Genomic DNA, 17,167 nt, shown 5'->3' on the forward strand with positions numbered 1-17,167 from the left:
TGCCTTCCCCCCTCCAAAGTAGAAAAAAAAAATAGAAAAGGAAAAGTCCAGGTTTGGCTCTGGCTTGTTATGATTTGTCAGGCATTCTTAATTCTCCATATGCAATTTACAACACTTGCTGGCAGTCACTTCTGCCCAACTCCTAGCTTTTCCTCTGCCTGTCACTAGTCCATAATCACTCCTTCAAGGATCTGTGATTTCATCATTTCAGGTATTCCTTCCACTGGCACAGACAGCCACTCTGCTAGGCTTTAGGGGTCTTTTTGAGTTGCTGAAAAAAATCTATTACTGTTACTATTATCTGTTATAATCTGTAGCCAGTTCACTCTCCAGATTTAGCTAGGGTGTTCTCCCCAGATGATTAAAGAACAGTATTGCTCTTCTGTCTTCTAGCTTGGTGGGATGTGTAAGAGTCTACGCTCCACCAGAATGACCCCAAAGAAGCCAGAGTCACCTCTATAATACATGGGACATTAAAACAAGACTTTAGCAGAGATTATTAATACATACTATACTTTTTAATATTATTCAAATTTGAGATTACTGATGTATGTGGATATATTTATGTGTTTACACCTGTACATGTGTAATATATATTATATTACACATAATATATATTATGTACATAATATATATGATATATGTAATATATATACCCATATATACATATACATGTTGGGCCTGAAGTCAGGAAGACACATCTTCCTGAGTTCTAATCTGGACACATACACTTACTAGCTATGTGAGCCTGGGCAAGTCACTTAACCACATTTGCCTCAGTTCCTCATCTATAAAACGAGCTGGAGAAGGAAATGGCAAACCATTCCAATATCTTTGCCAAGAAAACCCCAAATGGGGTCACAAAGAGTCAGACACGACTGAAACAACTGAACAATGATGAAAAAAATATATATGTGTGTGTGTGTGTATATGCATACAAACATGTATCCACACACATCTCAAGCATAGGTTATAAGAAAATAAATTCCATTACATCCCATAACTAGGATTTGTGGAAATTCTTCTGCAGAACTACTAAGCGGTTCACAGCAAAGGAAAGCCTGAGTTTAAGTTACAACCCTATCTAGCATTTCGTGAACTACCTGATTTAACTAAGAGGCTTTGAAAGAATAATCAGTGGGCTAAATCAAAGTACTGACAAGTGTCATAACAAAATCCACATTGAGTTACCAAAATTGGCTATGTAAAAGGTCAATTTTCTTTGAAGGCAGTAGAAGACAACAAGAAGGTGCAAATGTACCAGTTTGGGCCAATTCTGCCAGGAGTCCACTCCATTCTTCACGGAAAAGGTTGGCTCCTGTTAAGCTTCCATCCCCACCAATCACACACAGGTTAGTGATTCCCTCTTGAATCAAGTTATAAGCTGCTTTTAAGCGGCCTTCCCGGGTACGGAATGCTTGGCAACGCGCACTGCCAATGACCGTTCCTCCCTGGAAAAAAAAAATCACATTTATTTATCTCTTTCTAAATAGATGGACAGAGGTATAGAAAGATTCATGCATAGTCCCACCTATATATACTTGAAGGTAACAGAGAACATGGAAATCTCTTCTTTCTGGTCAGCCATCTGAAGGTGGTAAGAATGACCTGGTAATCTCCCTCCCTGAGTTCTTGAACTATACTCTGGTAATCTCCCTCCCTGAGTTCTTGAACTATACTCTGGTAATCTCACTCCCTGAGTTCTTGAACTATACTCTGGTAATCTCCCTCCCTGAGTTCTTGAACTATACTCCGTTAAATGATAAAAGCATGGGAGTTGCCATTCATTCATTCTATTCATTCATTCAATCAATCAACACTTAAATGTCAACCCAGTCCAACAAACGGAAGGGGCGGGGGAGTTATAAAGATAATAGAGATAAGCTCTCAAAGGAGCTTCCAATCTTACTTAGAATATAATTGTTCTGTGAGGAGGGAGGCCAATTTTCTCTGTGGAAACTCTCTCCAACAAGGCATAGGCACAACTGTCTGCAACTTTACACAGTTGCCTGAGGTTCTAGGGTGCACCTAGTTCCTTTCTGTAGGTCAGAGGCAGGCCTTGAACCCGGGTTTTCCTGACCTCAAAGCTGGCCTTCTAGGTACTGCCTATCAGACTATAGAATGGGGAAATGCGAACACATACACAGATTAAGTAGAAGCAACCAAGTTCAACACTTGGGAACAAAACAATACATGCTATTTCTTAAAGTATATATAAACCCCCAAAGGGCCTGCATAAACTCAGAAATAATGATGACAGTGCAGAATAATAATATCAGTGCTTAATGATCATATTATAGGAGCACTGAAAAGAATTAAATCCCCTTCCTGAATTGCATATTAAACTCTGTTTTAAGGGGGTATCTTATTTAGGAAATCATCCTGGATGACTGAAGCTTCACATTTTGCAGTCAAGTCTCAATGTAAATTGATTAAGAAAGAAAAGGAAGGAAGGCATGTGCTCTGATTTTTGGTTTTTGATTGTGCTTTCTTTTTAATAGAAACTAATATTCAAAACTCCAAATTCTTAAAACATATTAAAAAATTTCTTATAACGCAAAAAGAGTCTTCACTTAAAAAAAAGATTTACTTAGGGCCTCCTTTAAATACTGAACTACACTGTACATTTAACATGATTAAATTTGCAATAATTAAATCTGAACATGCAACCTTTCAGGAATAACTGCCCTGAGAGGTCCATTTGCTGGGAGAAAGCTATTTGTACCAGAGGAGATACATATCTTCAACAACCCTTGTGTGGATGCATTTATTCACTCATACATAAATACAAACACCAGATATGCATATATCTAAAATGAACTTTTAGAAACATTTTATTCCTTGGCATGATAACATCTGAAATTAAAACAAACAACCCAATATTAATTAAATGGCTTTCTGCATACGTACACATGCATACTATCACCCAGGCTGCCCCAAGGTAAAAGTTCAAATTTGCTCAAGAATAATTTATTACCGATAACAATTCCTCCTGTACAGTTCGCATGATTGTACTCTTCTGATAATATAGTAATAATTAAGTAAATTATGACTATGCAAAACAAAGATGGATTTCAAAGACTAAATTGAAAAGTATTCAGCAGAGGCTAAAAGTTTTCTTGATCATTGTTGGATCATGGAATTTATAATGTTGAAATGTAAACTACAAATACTCTAATCCCATGGAAAATATGCATATAGTCTTAGAGAAGAAAACCCAGAAGGGTAAACTGTAGTTTTGCTAGTTTCATTCACACACACACACACACACACACACACACACACACACACACACTTTCTCTCTGGCCACAAACTCTCTGGTACAACTGCATAGTTCATTGCTCACTCCTCGAGCAGGATGGAAATGTTGCTGCTGTTCTCATAGGTTTATTATAATCCAGTGATAAGAAGATGTCAGGGGCAAAAACAACAACTTTATCCAATAATTTTTGGTCATCAGCATTTAATATAATGGGGCAGCAGCTAGATGGAACAGTGGAGAGAATGCTGGGCCTGAAGTCAGGAAGACTCTTCTTCCTGAGTTCGAATCTGGCCTTAGATACTAACTAGCCAGGGGACCCTGGGCAAGTCACTTAATCCTGTTGGCTTCAGCTTCTTATCTGTAAAACAAGCTGGAGAAGGAAATGGCGAACCATTCCAGTATCTTTGCTGAGAAAACTCCAAAGAGGGCCACAAAGAGTTGGACACCACTGAAAACTTAATTAAGCTTCTCCCAATTAAGCCAACTCCTGCTCTGAATATTCTGTCCCTCCCTCTTTTGAAATTTCTTTAGTCAGCTGATGCAAGAAATTCTTAAATTACATTAAGAAGCACCTTTAAAAGATGAGAAGGAAAGAATTATAGAATAAAAAATGAAAGTAAAAACTCAAAAGTTATATAACATGCTGCAAACCTGTCATATTCAGACTCAAGGTATCAACTAGGATTATTTAATCAAAAAGAAAATTCTTCACAATAAAATTATAGATTAATGTTTTTGTTCAGTCGTTTGTATTCCATCACAATCATAAACCACAACCTTTTCAACCATTCACTAACTGATGAAATGCCACCTATTATTAGCAAATTTTTGGCTTGAGGTACAAACCGAAGAAGGCTACCACTGTCCAGCTCTAAACCAAACAAGGATGCCAATCTGCTACCCCAGGAACTTCTGAACTATTCTTGGGCATGGCTGGGTTTGATGACAAGTGGTGGGAAATAAAGCACCGAGGAAAGAGGTATGGTATTCATTGGAAGCCAGAACCTTTACAATTACAAGGGATTATGGAAAACCTGAGTCATATTAGGAACATTTTAAATGACCCCAGGCAAGGGACTAGATCAAAGCTTAAACAAATCCTAACTGGAAGATCAACAGGAAGCTGGGCAGTCAATTTGAACCTAGTCTTTGACATGGGACAGAGCTGGAAAGAGGGCAATGGTGTGGGTAATTATTCCATCAAGGGGGCTACCTCACTGGATTTGAGTAAATTTGGCACTTTGTGAAACGGGTACGAAGGGAATGAAGTGTGAGAAGAGAGAGTAAGAGGTAGGAGTAGCCTTCCATTTGCTGAGAGGGTTTAGGGAAGGACAGTCAGTGAGTGAGCAGTTATTAAGCACTTCCTATGTGCCACACACCTTACTAAGCTTAAGTACTTCCATGCTCCGAACCTTCATCTCCCCTCTCAATGTGGAGAAGCTGGGGAATCCTAATTTCACAACATTTTTCTCCTGAAGATAAGTATCCATGACAATGGGCAAAGGAGATGCCAACACGCTTGGAAAAACAACCTCCTAACTATCTTTAAAATATTAAGTTCTATTTTGTGCTTGTTTTTTTGTAAGATCAAATTCTTCTACACAGGAGACTTTGATCTTGGCAGGTAATCAAAAACATAAAAACAGAAAAAAACCTGAAAAATGTATTTGGCACATAAATTTGGGGAACTTGTTCATGGTTCTAAAGCAAATCTGTCAAGTCTTAGACTGGACAAAGTATTAATATCTCGGCTCTTTGTCTGCTGAGGCAATTCTTAATCATTCGACTCTAGTTCATTTCTAGTTAATTCTGACACTTATTTTAGGAAAAGTAAAAATGCTCAAGTAACGTAGAGGAAATGGTAGCCAGCATCTTCATTTTGGCTCCATATTGCTCAGATGAGATGTTTCAAAATATTAAAAGTCCTATAATGGCCAAAGTACCCAGTTATAGCTAGATATATACAAATACAAAGTTACTTACCACTTGGAGAATGCTGGAAACACATTCCCAGTTCACTTCAACGATATTATTGCCTCCATCTACCATACCTTGATAACCCTAAGAAAAGAAAGAATACATGATTTTCAGGGGGGAAAATGGATGGCAAATACTAATAATGAACTTAATGCTTAAATGGTACCAAATGCAACTATCGAAATACAATCAAGCTTCTGGGAATTCTAGGATAGAATTACAATCGTTAGTTAAAAATAATGTCACAACAAAACTCCATTAACAAACTACTGATTGGAATTTCAATCTGGGTTGGTCTTTAGCTTACATTTATATTAACTAGAAATAAAATTTAAATTAATATTTAAAAATGCAAACTAGCCCACCTTCAGTTAGTCTGAATAAGCAAGGTTTCTATGCTGTTAGTCTAGGGTTTTTTTTCGGGGGGGGGGGGGCGGTGCAGTACATACTTTTAGACGGACAACACTAAAGGCTATGACTCAGGGGTGGGGAATGTGGTCTTGAGGCAGCAGGCTCCTCACCCCAGTATTGTTATTAGATTCCCTCCAAAGAAAACATGAGACTGCAGAAACACCAAAGTGTTTATTTTGGACTAAGACCATACTATATCTGATAATTCCTCTGGAGGCTGTACTCAGTTCTCCATAGGACATCCTCTCCCCTTCCCTCCTTTCATCTCCGTTTTGTGCGCTGTCTTCCCCATTAGAATGTAGACACCTTAAGGAGAGAGATCGCCTCTCTTTCTACTTGCCTATCTATTCCCAGTGCTTAAATTAGGAAGGGGAAAATATTAAAAAGTTGAATAGTAAAAGTTAATTAAGGTAGTTAATTGGTATCTGGTCCTTAATTTTGATCACATTTTATTCAACATTTGTACTTCGGATTACAAAAATATAAAATTTATAGCTGGAAGGGATTTTAGAAATCATGTAGCTATCTAAGTGTTGGGAAGTCTGCCATCTTTCTGGGCTCAGGCTTCAGTTTCTTCATCTATAAAATGATGAGTTTAGACAATGTAACCTCTGGGAGCTCTTCTTAATTTCCTTGCAGCTGAACACCATCTCCCTCAACTCTCCCCCACCCTCATCCTCTATACTCTTATGACATCTGATGTAATACAGAGCTATGTCCCAGACCAGAGGTGTCAAATACCTTCTCCACAGGCCAGATATGACCCATAACCCTCCCAAGTGTGGCCCAAACCAGAATAAAATGTAATCGGGAAAGATTTAACAAAAGAAATGAAAACGTAATAAAAACCTAGGAAATATTATAAGTCAATATGTGGCCTGCAGAGGTCCTTATGTACAGTTCAGTGACCTCCATATTTATTTGAGTTTGACATCACTATCCAAAAAACCCTCTCTACATTGTCTATTCTCTGTATCATCTCCCTTGGTGATCTCATCTTTTTTAATGGGTTCATGCGTCATCTATAGACAGATAACTCCCATTTCTCTACATTGAACCCTAATATCTTTCCTGAATTCCAATCCTACATCATCAGTTGCCTGTAAGACATCTCTTCCTAACAAGTTGGTACCATGGATAGGGGGCTGGACTTAGAATCAGGAAGACCTGAGTTCAAATCTGGTCTCACATGCTTACTAGCTTTGTGACCCTGGGCAAGTCACTTAACCTCTATTCACCTCAGTTTCCTCAGGGAGATCAGAATAGCACCTATCTCACAGGGTTGTTGAGAAGTTCAAATGAGAGTTGTATAAAGTGCTTAGCATAATGCCTATCACATAGTAGGTACTGTATAAACACTTATTGCCTCTCTCTTCCTAAATGTCCTATAAACATCTGTATAAACAACCACACTGGCATACCCAGGATGGCTGCTAGAGCAGGTTCTTTTATCTGTTTTACTAAGAAGAGATAGCTGTTTCAGGGGTCAACAATCTTTCTTTTTTAATTACATTAAATATAAACACAGGAAATATAGAGAAGATAAATAAAGACCAACAGACAGGGCTCTACTGCCTAATCAAAGCTTTACATCCACCGCTGAATCAAGAGAGCCTTTACCTCTGAGGAATCAGGGAGCTCTGAACATTCAGCCACTCAGAATCTCAACCAGAGAATCATAACATCTTTCTCATAATTGATCCCCAAAGCAAAAGCTCACCTCTCACAATATAAATATATATATTATATATTATATTATATTATATATATGATATATATAATATATATTATATATCATATATAATATATATATGATATATAATATATATTATATATTATATTATATATTATATTATATATATATATATATTAGCTGAAAGAGTATATATATATACACTCTTTCAGCTAATAGGCTCAGTGCCTAATTAGAAATTAACAAAAGGTGTGTAAGCCTTCCTAGGAGCAAGCAAGTTTCACCTTAATGGACTCCACATGAGGCCTATCGATGGGCCCAGAAGATCTCATTTCCCATTAACTTTACAACATCCCAAAATCAACATGTCCAAAATAAAATTGATTCTCTTTTTCCTATCTCTTTACCTGCTCCTCCTCCAAGCATACAAATGAATGGAACAAAATATAGCTAAACTCAAGATTATCTTCCTACCACCATGTTGCTACCCTACTCAATAAACTCCACTGGCTACTTATTACTTCTGGAATCCAATATAAACACTTCTAGGTTGCACTTAAAACCCTTCACAACCTGGTCCCAACAACTCTTTCCAGGCCTATAATACGTTAGTCCTCTTCACTCACTGTACAGTCCAACCAAACTGTCCTTCTGGGTGTTTCTTCCCAGCTTTCCATCTCTATATCCTGGGACAGGCTGCTCACCATGTCTAGAATGCACTTTCTCCTTAGCCCTATCTCTTAGAATACCTAGTTTTCTTCAAAACTCAGCGGTAAGACCATCTCAGACAAGGGATAATGCTAATCCTCCCAACTGCTAGTGTTCCACTCCCCCCACTCTGCCCCTGCCCCCCCCCCCCACCCAACGATTCCCTATTCGAGGCCCTCTAGGAAACAAAGGCTATAGTCATGTACGCCGCCTTTCTCCACTAGCTCTCTTTAATACTCCAGGCAAACTTAACTACTCTCCAGCCTTGGTCACCATATCATATTTCCTGCTTTTTTGAGGGTCAGGTTGTTTCCCATAAGCAGAAAAGCCTGTACCCCACCTCTGCCTGCTGGGTTCCTATTCATTTAGTGATCCAGAGAGGTTCTATGGGAAGGTGATGCCCCTCTTCTCCTGCCTCCAGACATTATAACAACATTTGATATACTTACCAGGTAGCGCTATGCATGAGAATTGAGTATAAATCTTATGTTCTTGCTGCGCTTAAAACTCCATGAAAGCAGATACCTGTCCTATTTAAACTTTCCATTCCTCCCTAGACTAACATGGTACTCTGTTCACACTATCAATCTATCTATACATACACACACACACACACACAAACACACACACACACACACACAGAGTTTTAAACCCTATGTATATATATTTTAATACATTTAAAAACATTATTCTGAAAAGAGTCCACGGGCTTCACTGGATTACCAAAAGGATCCATGACCCAAACAAGGTTAAGAACTCCAATACTACAGGGAATGATTATTTGTCAGTTTTTCAAAGATGTGTTCACATAATCACAGAAATCCTGTTATGTTAGAAACGGGAGGGATTACCTGGTTCAGGTGTGGGGAACCTACGGCCTTGAGGCCACATGTAGCCATCTAGGTCCTAAGTGGGGCTCTTTGACAGAATCCAAACTTCACAGAACAAATCCTCTTAATAAAACTGATTTGTTCTGTAAAACTTGGACTCAAGTCAAAGAGCCATACCCAAGGACCTACAAGGTCACATGTGGCCTCCAGGCTGCAGGTTCCCCACCCTTGATCTAGCTCAATTCCCCTTATTTTACATGAGGAATCCAAGGCCTAGAGAACTTTCCCCATCAAAAGGCTAATAAGCAGGGGAGCCAAGATTGGAACTTGAGTGATCTTTATTTCACTTTTTTTTATTCACATCACCCCCACATACTGTGGGGTGGTCAGAATTGAGGAAATGGGCAATGCTTCCATGGCATCCCAAATCAGAACTCTGGATGCATTTTACCACAGAAACACTGAATAAGTGGTGGCTATATTCTGTTTCAGGTGCATTACAGGTTAAATAGACTGTTGCAGGCTGTCCTGGGAACTCAAATGATATCATTGTACTAATGGGAAAATACTTAAGAATTTCAAATATCTTTATTTACAAAGGAACTCTGTAAATCTGTAGGCTAAGCGTTGTCTTTTAACATATACTAAGTCAGTTTCAGTTCAGAATGTCCATAAAAGCCTAGACAGATACCACTAGTTAGCACAATTAGGAAAGCTGCTGTCATTATGAAAGAAGCCTAAATGAAATCAGCTATGGTTTGGGAGAGCCCCACAACACTTTTGCACTAGTTACATTAATAGAATTCTCTTCATCGAAGAGGGGGATTGTCCAACAACCTGCGATACTCCACCAGGACAGAGCATGTTCTTCTCAAGTTCCGTGTGCCAGAATTTCTTAAATAAGGAATTGTGAGCCATAACGAAAAACCTCACTCATCAGTGTTGCACTAACAGTTTAAACCAAGAATCAAGCATATCTTCTGACCTATGGCCATGACTTCATGCCTCAGAGGTTCTCAGTTTGGAAGCACAATCTCTCCCAACGTACCACCCGTGCTAACGGCTCCTTTAAAGGAATCTAGACCATGTCTCAGAGACAAGAGGAAGTTAATATATGGGTTTAAGTAGTCCATCATGATACGTACATGAACAAGCCCCTGAAAGAGGAACCTAATCTATTTACAAGCACTTCTGGAAGTGAGCCAGATATCTGGTATGGAAGGGAATTAGTAGACTCTCTGACCTTTATAGTCAACCAGTTGTAATGAATACCAAATTTAGAGACGAGGAAATAGCAGCAGCACATGTTAAGATCTGGGAAGTTGACTCTCCAGAGGACAATTATAGCTGTATTAGAAGAATCAGTGTATAGATTTGGAATACCTATTTTGTAGTAGGTTCGGCTAAGGGAACTTGACAAGTTACTGGCTAGACCAGCAGAAAAACGTTACATTTAAATTGCAAATGTCTTTAAATTGGACCACCTTAATCCCATACAGCTTTACTAATCTGCAAAGCCTTCTGGCCACTCTTCAGAAGATTAAAGGACTGGAGACCTACAGACAGACATTTGAACGCAAGACTTTTTGTCTCCACCACTTTCTGTGTATCTATCAATATTATACAGCACATATTGAAGACAATGTCCTCAACCCTATTATGCAGGGTTGTCATATTGCTAAAATACTGGCCCACATGATATCAAGAATCGTTCTTGTCATTTTAGTACCTTGCTGCATCTGATGTATTAAAGTAAAATATTGGTCTCTATTGGTCCAATTAGAGTAATATTATCTCACAGTCGATTGGCAGGTACCTAATAGGATCCTGAAATTTCTAAGCAAGAAATTATTCTTGTAATTAGTTGTATTCAGAACAAAAAGTGGAAAATGTGGAAGAAGACTAAGCCCTCTCTCTAGCTCTTTTAGAAATAGTATTTTTCTCAGTATCCCAGTGGGAAACCTTTGGACTAATCTTAATGAGAAAACTTATCAGTCATTCTGAAACTGTGTTCTGCACTGTGTCATTTTTCTTCTTTACCAAAGACCTAGCCACTTTCTTTGAAGTAAACTGGCTGAAAGCTCACTGTTGTCCCCTTCAACAGAATCAGGGCAGTGACCAGACAAGGGCAAGAGACCCTTGACTGGTCCACTTAGGAGTAGTACCCTTGGCCAGTACGCCTTAGCCACATGAGGATAACAATCAGACTAAGAGAAAGAAGAAATGTTTAATTACTTCAGTCAATGGAAGTATCTCTCAAATTTACCTTGAACCAGCTGAAAAGGAAAATCCATGGAGGGAGTATTCAAAGAAGAACTGAATGGTTTTAGGAAAATGATTGTCCAAGGGTATGTCAAAAACTCAAGTGACTGTTGTCTTCTTTGATGAAGCAAAGGGCCAACTGAACTTTTCACATGAACCTTATGAAATATGTTCTATAATATTGTGACAGTTTCTAAATTTGGGAATACTATAAATTTTAACTTGAAAATGGCTTGACAGAGAGTAATTTTCAAAATCATGAAAGTAACGCTGCCTTGTTTTCAGTTCTTTAAGTATGAAAGTTTAGATTAGAATAATCTTAATAAAATTATTTCTGGCAAAAGATAAAAGAATGTTCCAAATCAAAACAAACCTAGTTGTTTCATCTCGTATTTAGCCAATTGGCAAAGATAACAAAGTATGGGAATAATCAGCGTTGGAGGCCAGCATTGTTGGAGGAGCTGTGAATTAGAACAACCATTCAGGCAAGCAATTTGTAATTATGCAAAGTCTATACTCATTGGCTCTGAGATCCAGGCAATGGGGGCAGCTAGGTGGTGCAGTGAGTGCAGTGAGCACCACCCCTGAAGTCAAGAGGACCTGAGTTCAAATCTGGCCTCAGACACTTGACACATGTACTAGCTGTGTGACCTTGGGCAAGTCACTTAACCCCAATTGCCCTGCCTTCCCCCCTCAAAAAAAAAAAAAAGAGAGATCAAGGCAATGTGTTGGAACCAGCTAAAACCAGCTCTTGTGAGCCAATTGTTAAATTTTCAGTATGAGCACTACACCTTGGAAATTGACAAATAATACAAATCAGTGCTTCACTTACTATTCTGTCTATTGTTTAAACCTAAGAAAGTTATGGAGAAAATGTTAATAATGAAAATTAAAAGTATGTCCTGCATACATTATTTTTTTTTCAGGTGAGCCAGTTGTTGAACCAGCACACCATTGCAGAGATTCCTACATTGGGCATATACCTTAAGGAACTTAATGACAGAAAGAAAGGCTACTAAATGTTTATAGCAGCACTTTTTATAAAGCAACAAAGAATTGGAAAAAAAATAGAGACTGATCATCTTTATAAGGGATTGCTCTCATCTCTTTTCCTTTGTGACCTGGAGGACCTTGGGGCAAAGTTATTTAACCTCCGTAGTCTTCACAAAACTCAAATGTAAAATGAAAAGTTTAGACTAGGTGACCTCTATGATCTTTGATAACCCATTACTTACTATCTGGGTAATCTTGGGAAAGCCAACCATTTAGTACCATGGACATTGTTCAATCCAGACACTTATTTCAGTTTCCTCATCCAAAGTGAGGTTAGGTGCCACTTTCAAGCAATCGGATGCTCAACAAATAGGTCAATTGAATTGCATCAATCTGTCCGATCATTTACTTGGATGGAACTCTAGACAAAGACCAGATGATGTAGTGCAGGGAGTGAGTCAGACTCTAGTCATGACTGCCATTACTCAGCTCTATGACCTTGGGAAAGTCACAACGTTGCTGGATAATCTGACTAATCATAAAAGAGGTGGACTAATATGTTCAAAGTCCCTTCTAGCTCCAAAATTTTATGTTTTGGTTTTTTTTGGTAAAGTTTATATCCAGGAACTAGTGTAGCGAAAAACCAACTCAACATGTCCTTCCCCCTTTTCACTACTTAGATAGAAGGGCAGTTTCATAAGGAGGCAAATTCTTACTGTTATTTAAAAGTATTTGGTGCCATGGACATTGTTTGACCAACACACCAAAAACATTTTTTTAGGATTCTGTAATGGAATGCTGACTACTAATTGCCCTGCTAGAAAAGTGGTTCAGTACCGGAGAGGCAGACATTGAAAATTTCTGGCTCTCATTCATGTCTCTTACTAATCATTCACCACACGTAGACCTGTCCCAGATTTATACTTGTACCAGTTTAAAACAGGCAGAACTGGTTCAATCAAATAAAATGCCAGTTCTTTAACAGGACTATCAATGCTTCTGGATTAGCATACCAATCACATACTCTCTTTTAAGACAAGATGATAATACACAACTAAAAAATTATCTTTTTTTTAATCTGCTGATAACCAAGAAAGATCCAGGTAATATTAGAAGCTACACAATATAGACAAGGCAGTTCAGTGAAAAAAGTACTGGATTTGGACTCCAAAGTCCCTGGTTCAATTCTCAATCCTTTTCTCATGGTACCAATGTGGCCTTGGGCAAATCACTTAAATTCTTTGGGGCTCAGTTTCTCCATCTGTAAAATGGAGGGAGGCAACCAGATGACCTGAGGTTCTTTCCAGGTCTTTTTATTGCTACTTTTTGTTTTTTTACATTCCCTAAATGTTCCCCTCTACCACTTCCCAGACAGGTATCTTAGAAGACTATTTAAAAAAAGTGAGAAAAAAAAATCAGCGAAACTAAGCAATGCAATGAAAAGAAAAACTGAAAATAAAGTCAAAGTTCCACACCTATATATAGCCTCCCCATCTTTGCAAAGGAGGTACTTTCTCCAATCAAGCTTGTTCTAATTTTGCAACATTTGCTTTTGACTGTTCTGCGGAGTATTACATTTACTGACAGTCATTACAGGAGTGAAAAAACATTTATTATGCACTTACTGTGGGCCAAGTGCTGGAGATAAAACTGTAAAAACAAAGATACTACTTACCTTCAAGGGGCTTACAGACTAATAGGGAGACAACATATAAAGTGGAGTGGTAGCCAGAGAGGGGCCTTTTGGTACCCCCAACCTTTTTTTTTTTTAATAAAAATCTTTGTTACAAGGGATGGCTTACTAGGTTAGATGGGGGAGCAACATTCAGAAATGAAGATAATATAAAAACAAAAAATAACAATAAAATGTGATTTTTAAATTGAATAGAAATATGATCAACATTAGGGGCAGCTAGGTGGCGCAGTGAGTACAGCACTGGCCCTGGAGTCAGGAGGACCTGAATTCAAATCCGGCCTCAGACACTTGACACATGTACTAAGCTGTGTGACCTTGAGCAAGTCACTTAACCCCAATTGCCCTGCCAAAAAGCAAAAAAAAAAAAATATGATCAACATTCTTTAAAATAGCATTGACCTACCTCCCTGACATCCCCTAAAATGGTACACACTTTCCCTGCCCCCACTGCAACGTGTTCAAATCCTAACTGGCCTTCAAAATCCTCCATAATGCCTTCCTTGGTTTCAGCCAAAAGTTGAACTTTCCTCTTCTGAACTCTTAAAGCATTTTGCATCTGATGAATTTATCATATTCACAATCTTTATGTATATGTCACTTATCTTTCCTATTAAATTTGTAACCTCTTTGAGTGAACTGTGTTTTATTTATCTTTGAATCTTCCATGATGTGCACACAGGTGGTACTCAAAAAACATTTGTTGAATTGAAGTAGGGCCATATCAAAGAAAGAAATGTATTCTAATGGCCTGTACAATGGATGCCCTCATCTGAGCTGTTTTCCTATTAGCCTACAAAAGACTACCCTAAAATAGTAGGGTAGTTTTCCAAATCAAGTACCCTACCTGATCTTGTCTCCAATGTCTCATATTCTTGGGTAGAAGGGAAAGGAAGGTATAGATTGTTACTGAGCTAATTCCCTACCCCATATATTTATAAAAGGAAAAATCACCATTCCAGGGCTAGGAGAACAATTCCCAGTGCCTTGTTTGTAGGTAGGAAAACAGAATTGGGTTTTGTAAGATTCACAAGGAAAAAACAACTACTTGATGACTCCAAGCAGAACCATCAAAATCCTCAAGACTGGGTAAGTCACGACAAACTGTTTCAGAGAGGAGTCTGGGAACAGTTTTCACTATAAGGCCACCATTCCTAAAGGCCTTCTGCTTCCAACTTCTCTCTGGCTACCGGCCAGGCTATCCCTGAACTCGGAGGAATTCTAACCAATGCCTCTTTCACTGAAGACATGGAAGTTACAGTGGAGTAGGTTTTAGTCCCAAATAAGGAATTAATAATTAAAGCAATTCCAAAGAAATGGAATGTACTGCCCCTCAAGAAACAGTGAAGTAATGAAAAATGTTTAGCACAGGCAGGATGATAAGTCAGAAATGTTGGTAAGGGCATTCTACAGGACATCAGAAGTCAGGCTAGTTGAATCCACCTAAAAGAATGTGGGATCGTATATCTGTTTTGCCTACCTGGTAGGAGCTACAGTGAGGATCAAAAGAGGGAAATACATGTGTATACACTTTGAAAATTGTAAACTACCATATCTGAAATACTGTATTATCCAGGGATAAAAGGAATTTAATTTCTCTTTGGAGAGATTTCCATAAGCTATTAAGAATGGAAGTTAAAAATATAGAGAGAAACCTTAAATTAGGAGAACGAGCTAATGTCTATGCCATTTTTAATAATACTTTTAAAAAAAACCACACCTCGTATGGAGAAAAGAGTCAGAAAAAAGACATTCTTTAAAAAACACTTTTATGTTTACTAAGAGGTGAGGGGGTCAGGAAGAATCCCATGTGCCAGGAGCTTATAGCCAAAAATTGCCAAAGAATGAAACAAAAACTTTTATGCCTATTTACATTCCTCAGTGGGGGAATAGGAAGCAACTTCAAGGGAGAAAGCATTTTGGATATTGACATGCAAATATTGCAACTACCATTCAAAAGGCAATTCACAAGGCAACTTGGAGGAGAAGAGAGCAAAGGAATCCCAAGCTCAGCAAGGTGCCAACCACTTGTTTTCATGCCAATGAAGTGTCTGGGCAGGCGCAAATGATGGCGCCAGGTCATAACAGCAATTGCTCTGGGAATGGAAATTCCCAGTCTATGGCAATCTGGGATCCAAAGAGCATGAAATGGCAAAACAGAATCCTGTAAAGGCTTTCATTAGATTTAGCATTTTAAAATATTCTTTTCCTTTCAGTTTGATTTTAAAAATCAATAGCTATGTGAGTCTGACTCAACAAAAAACATTTTTGACACTGAAGCCACAGGATTCTAAAGACTGGGCAGTATTAACAAGAGGAGATATTAAACAGCCCTAGGGATTCCTTACCCTCCCCAAATATTTTTTCCTCTCAAGCTGATACACAAAAGATATGCGTGGTATTATTTAAAAACTTAACTTATTCATTCATTCATTTATTTATTAGATTGGGTCTCTATTTAGCCAGGATAGAAGTACAGTGGCCACATATCAGCCCTTCTCAGTATTGATCTTTAAGGGAGCTTTGCCCTTCTCTATTTCTGACTTATATATGCTAACAGACCCAGTCTGATTTAACAATTTAGAATATACATACATAATGTGTATATGTACATGTCTATACATATATAAATGTGTATAGATACATGTATCAGATATATGACTATATAAGTGTACATATGCATCTATTGTATATATGTACATTCATCTGTCTATATCTACATATATGTGTGTGTGTGTGTGTGTGGAACTCTCTCCAAAGAAGAATACACGTATATGTATATACAAATATATGTGTGTGTGTGTATATGAATATACATGTGTATATATACGTATGTTATTTGGATAATTGTCATTATTAACCAAGAAACAGGTGAATGTAGATAAAATGAATGAATGTTAAACTAACCTCATATATAAAATACACTTTGGCTCCCACATAGATTCCCATCCGTACTACAGCTCGAACAGCAGCATTCATTCCTGGGAAGGAAGAAGGTAGAGATTAGTGCAATCAACTTATCCAGGCTTAAATCCAAAAGATCATCACATATCCCCTAAGAACTCCAAATGTCTGTTCAGTGTTCCTAGAGAGCTATCACTGGTTCTGAAACAATATAGGACATTTTTTTCTTGGATTACATTTAGTCAAATTGAAAGAAAATAATGTGGATAATGAGAGCAATTATTTCTATAATTTGGAGAGCAATAGTATGGCTCATTTTCCATCATTTTCATAAAGGTTAGTTAGGCACAGCCCCAAAAGCAATTGTCATAATTTATATAATTAATGGATAAAAAGAGTGGTAAATGGTAGTAATCACACAAATTTTAGTACAA

At 38.0% G+C, this 17,167-nt stretch overlaps 1 protein-coding gene across 2 annotated transcripts in view; it reads right to left on the reverse strand.

Annotated features, from left to right (window-relative positions):
* LOC118851510 (phosphofructokinase, platelet) overlaps positions 1-17,167 on the reverse strand; it is an 87,685-nt gene that overhangs the window by 55,805 nt on the left and 14,713 nt on the right. For both annotated transcript variants that reach the window (XM_036760978.1, XM_036760977.1), the window contains exons 2-4: positions 16,737-16,810; positions 5,246-5,323; positions 1,262-1,451 (exon numbers count right to left, since the gene is read on the reverse strand). In XM_036760978.1, coding sequence (XP_036616873.1) covers positions 1,262-1,451; positions 5,246-5,323; positions 16,737-16,810 — 342 coding nt within the window. The remainder of the gene's footprint in view (positions 1-1,261; positions 1,452-5,245; positions 5,324-16,736; positions 16,811-17,167) is intronic.

Source organism: Trichosurus vulpecula, chromosome 5 (assembly GCF_011100635.1).
Source record: "Trichosurus vulpecula isolate mTriVul1 chromosome 5, mTriVul1.pri, whole genome shotgun sequence".
NCBI classification, from domain to species: Eukaryota; Metazoa; Chordata; class Mammalia; order Diprotodontia; family Phalangeridae; genus Trichosurus; species Trichosurus vulpecula.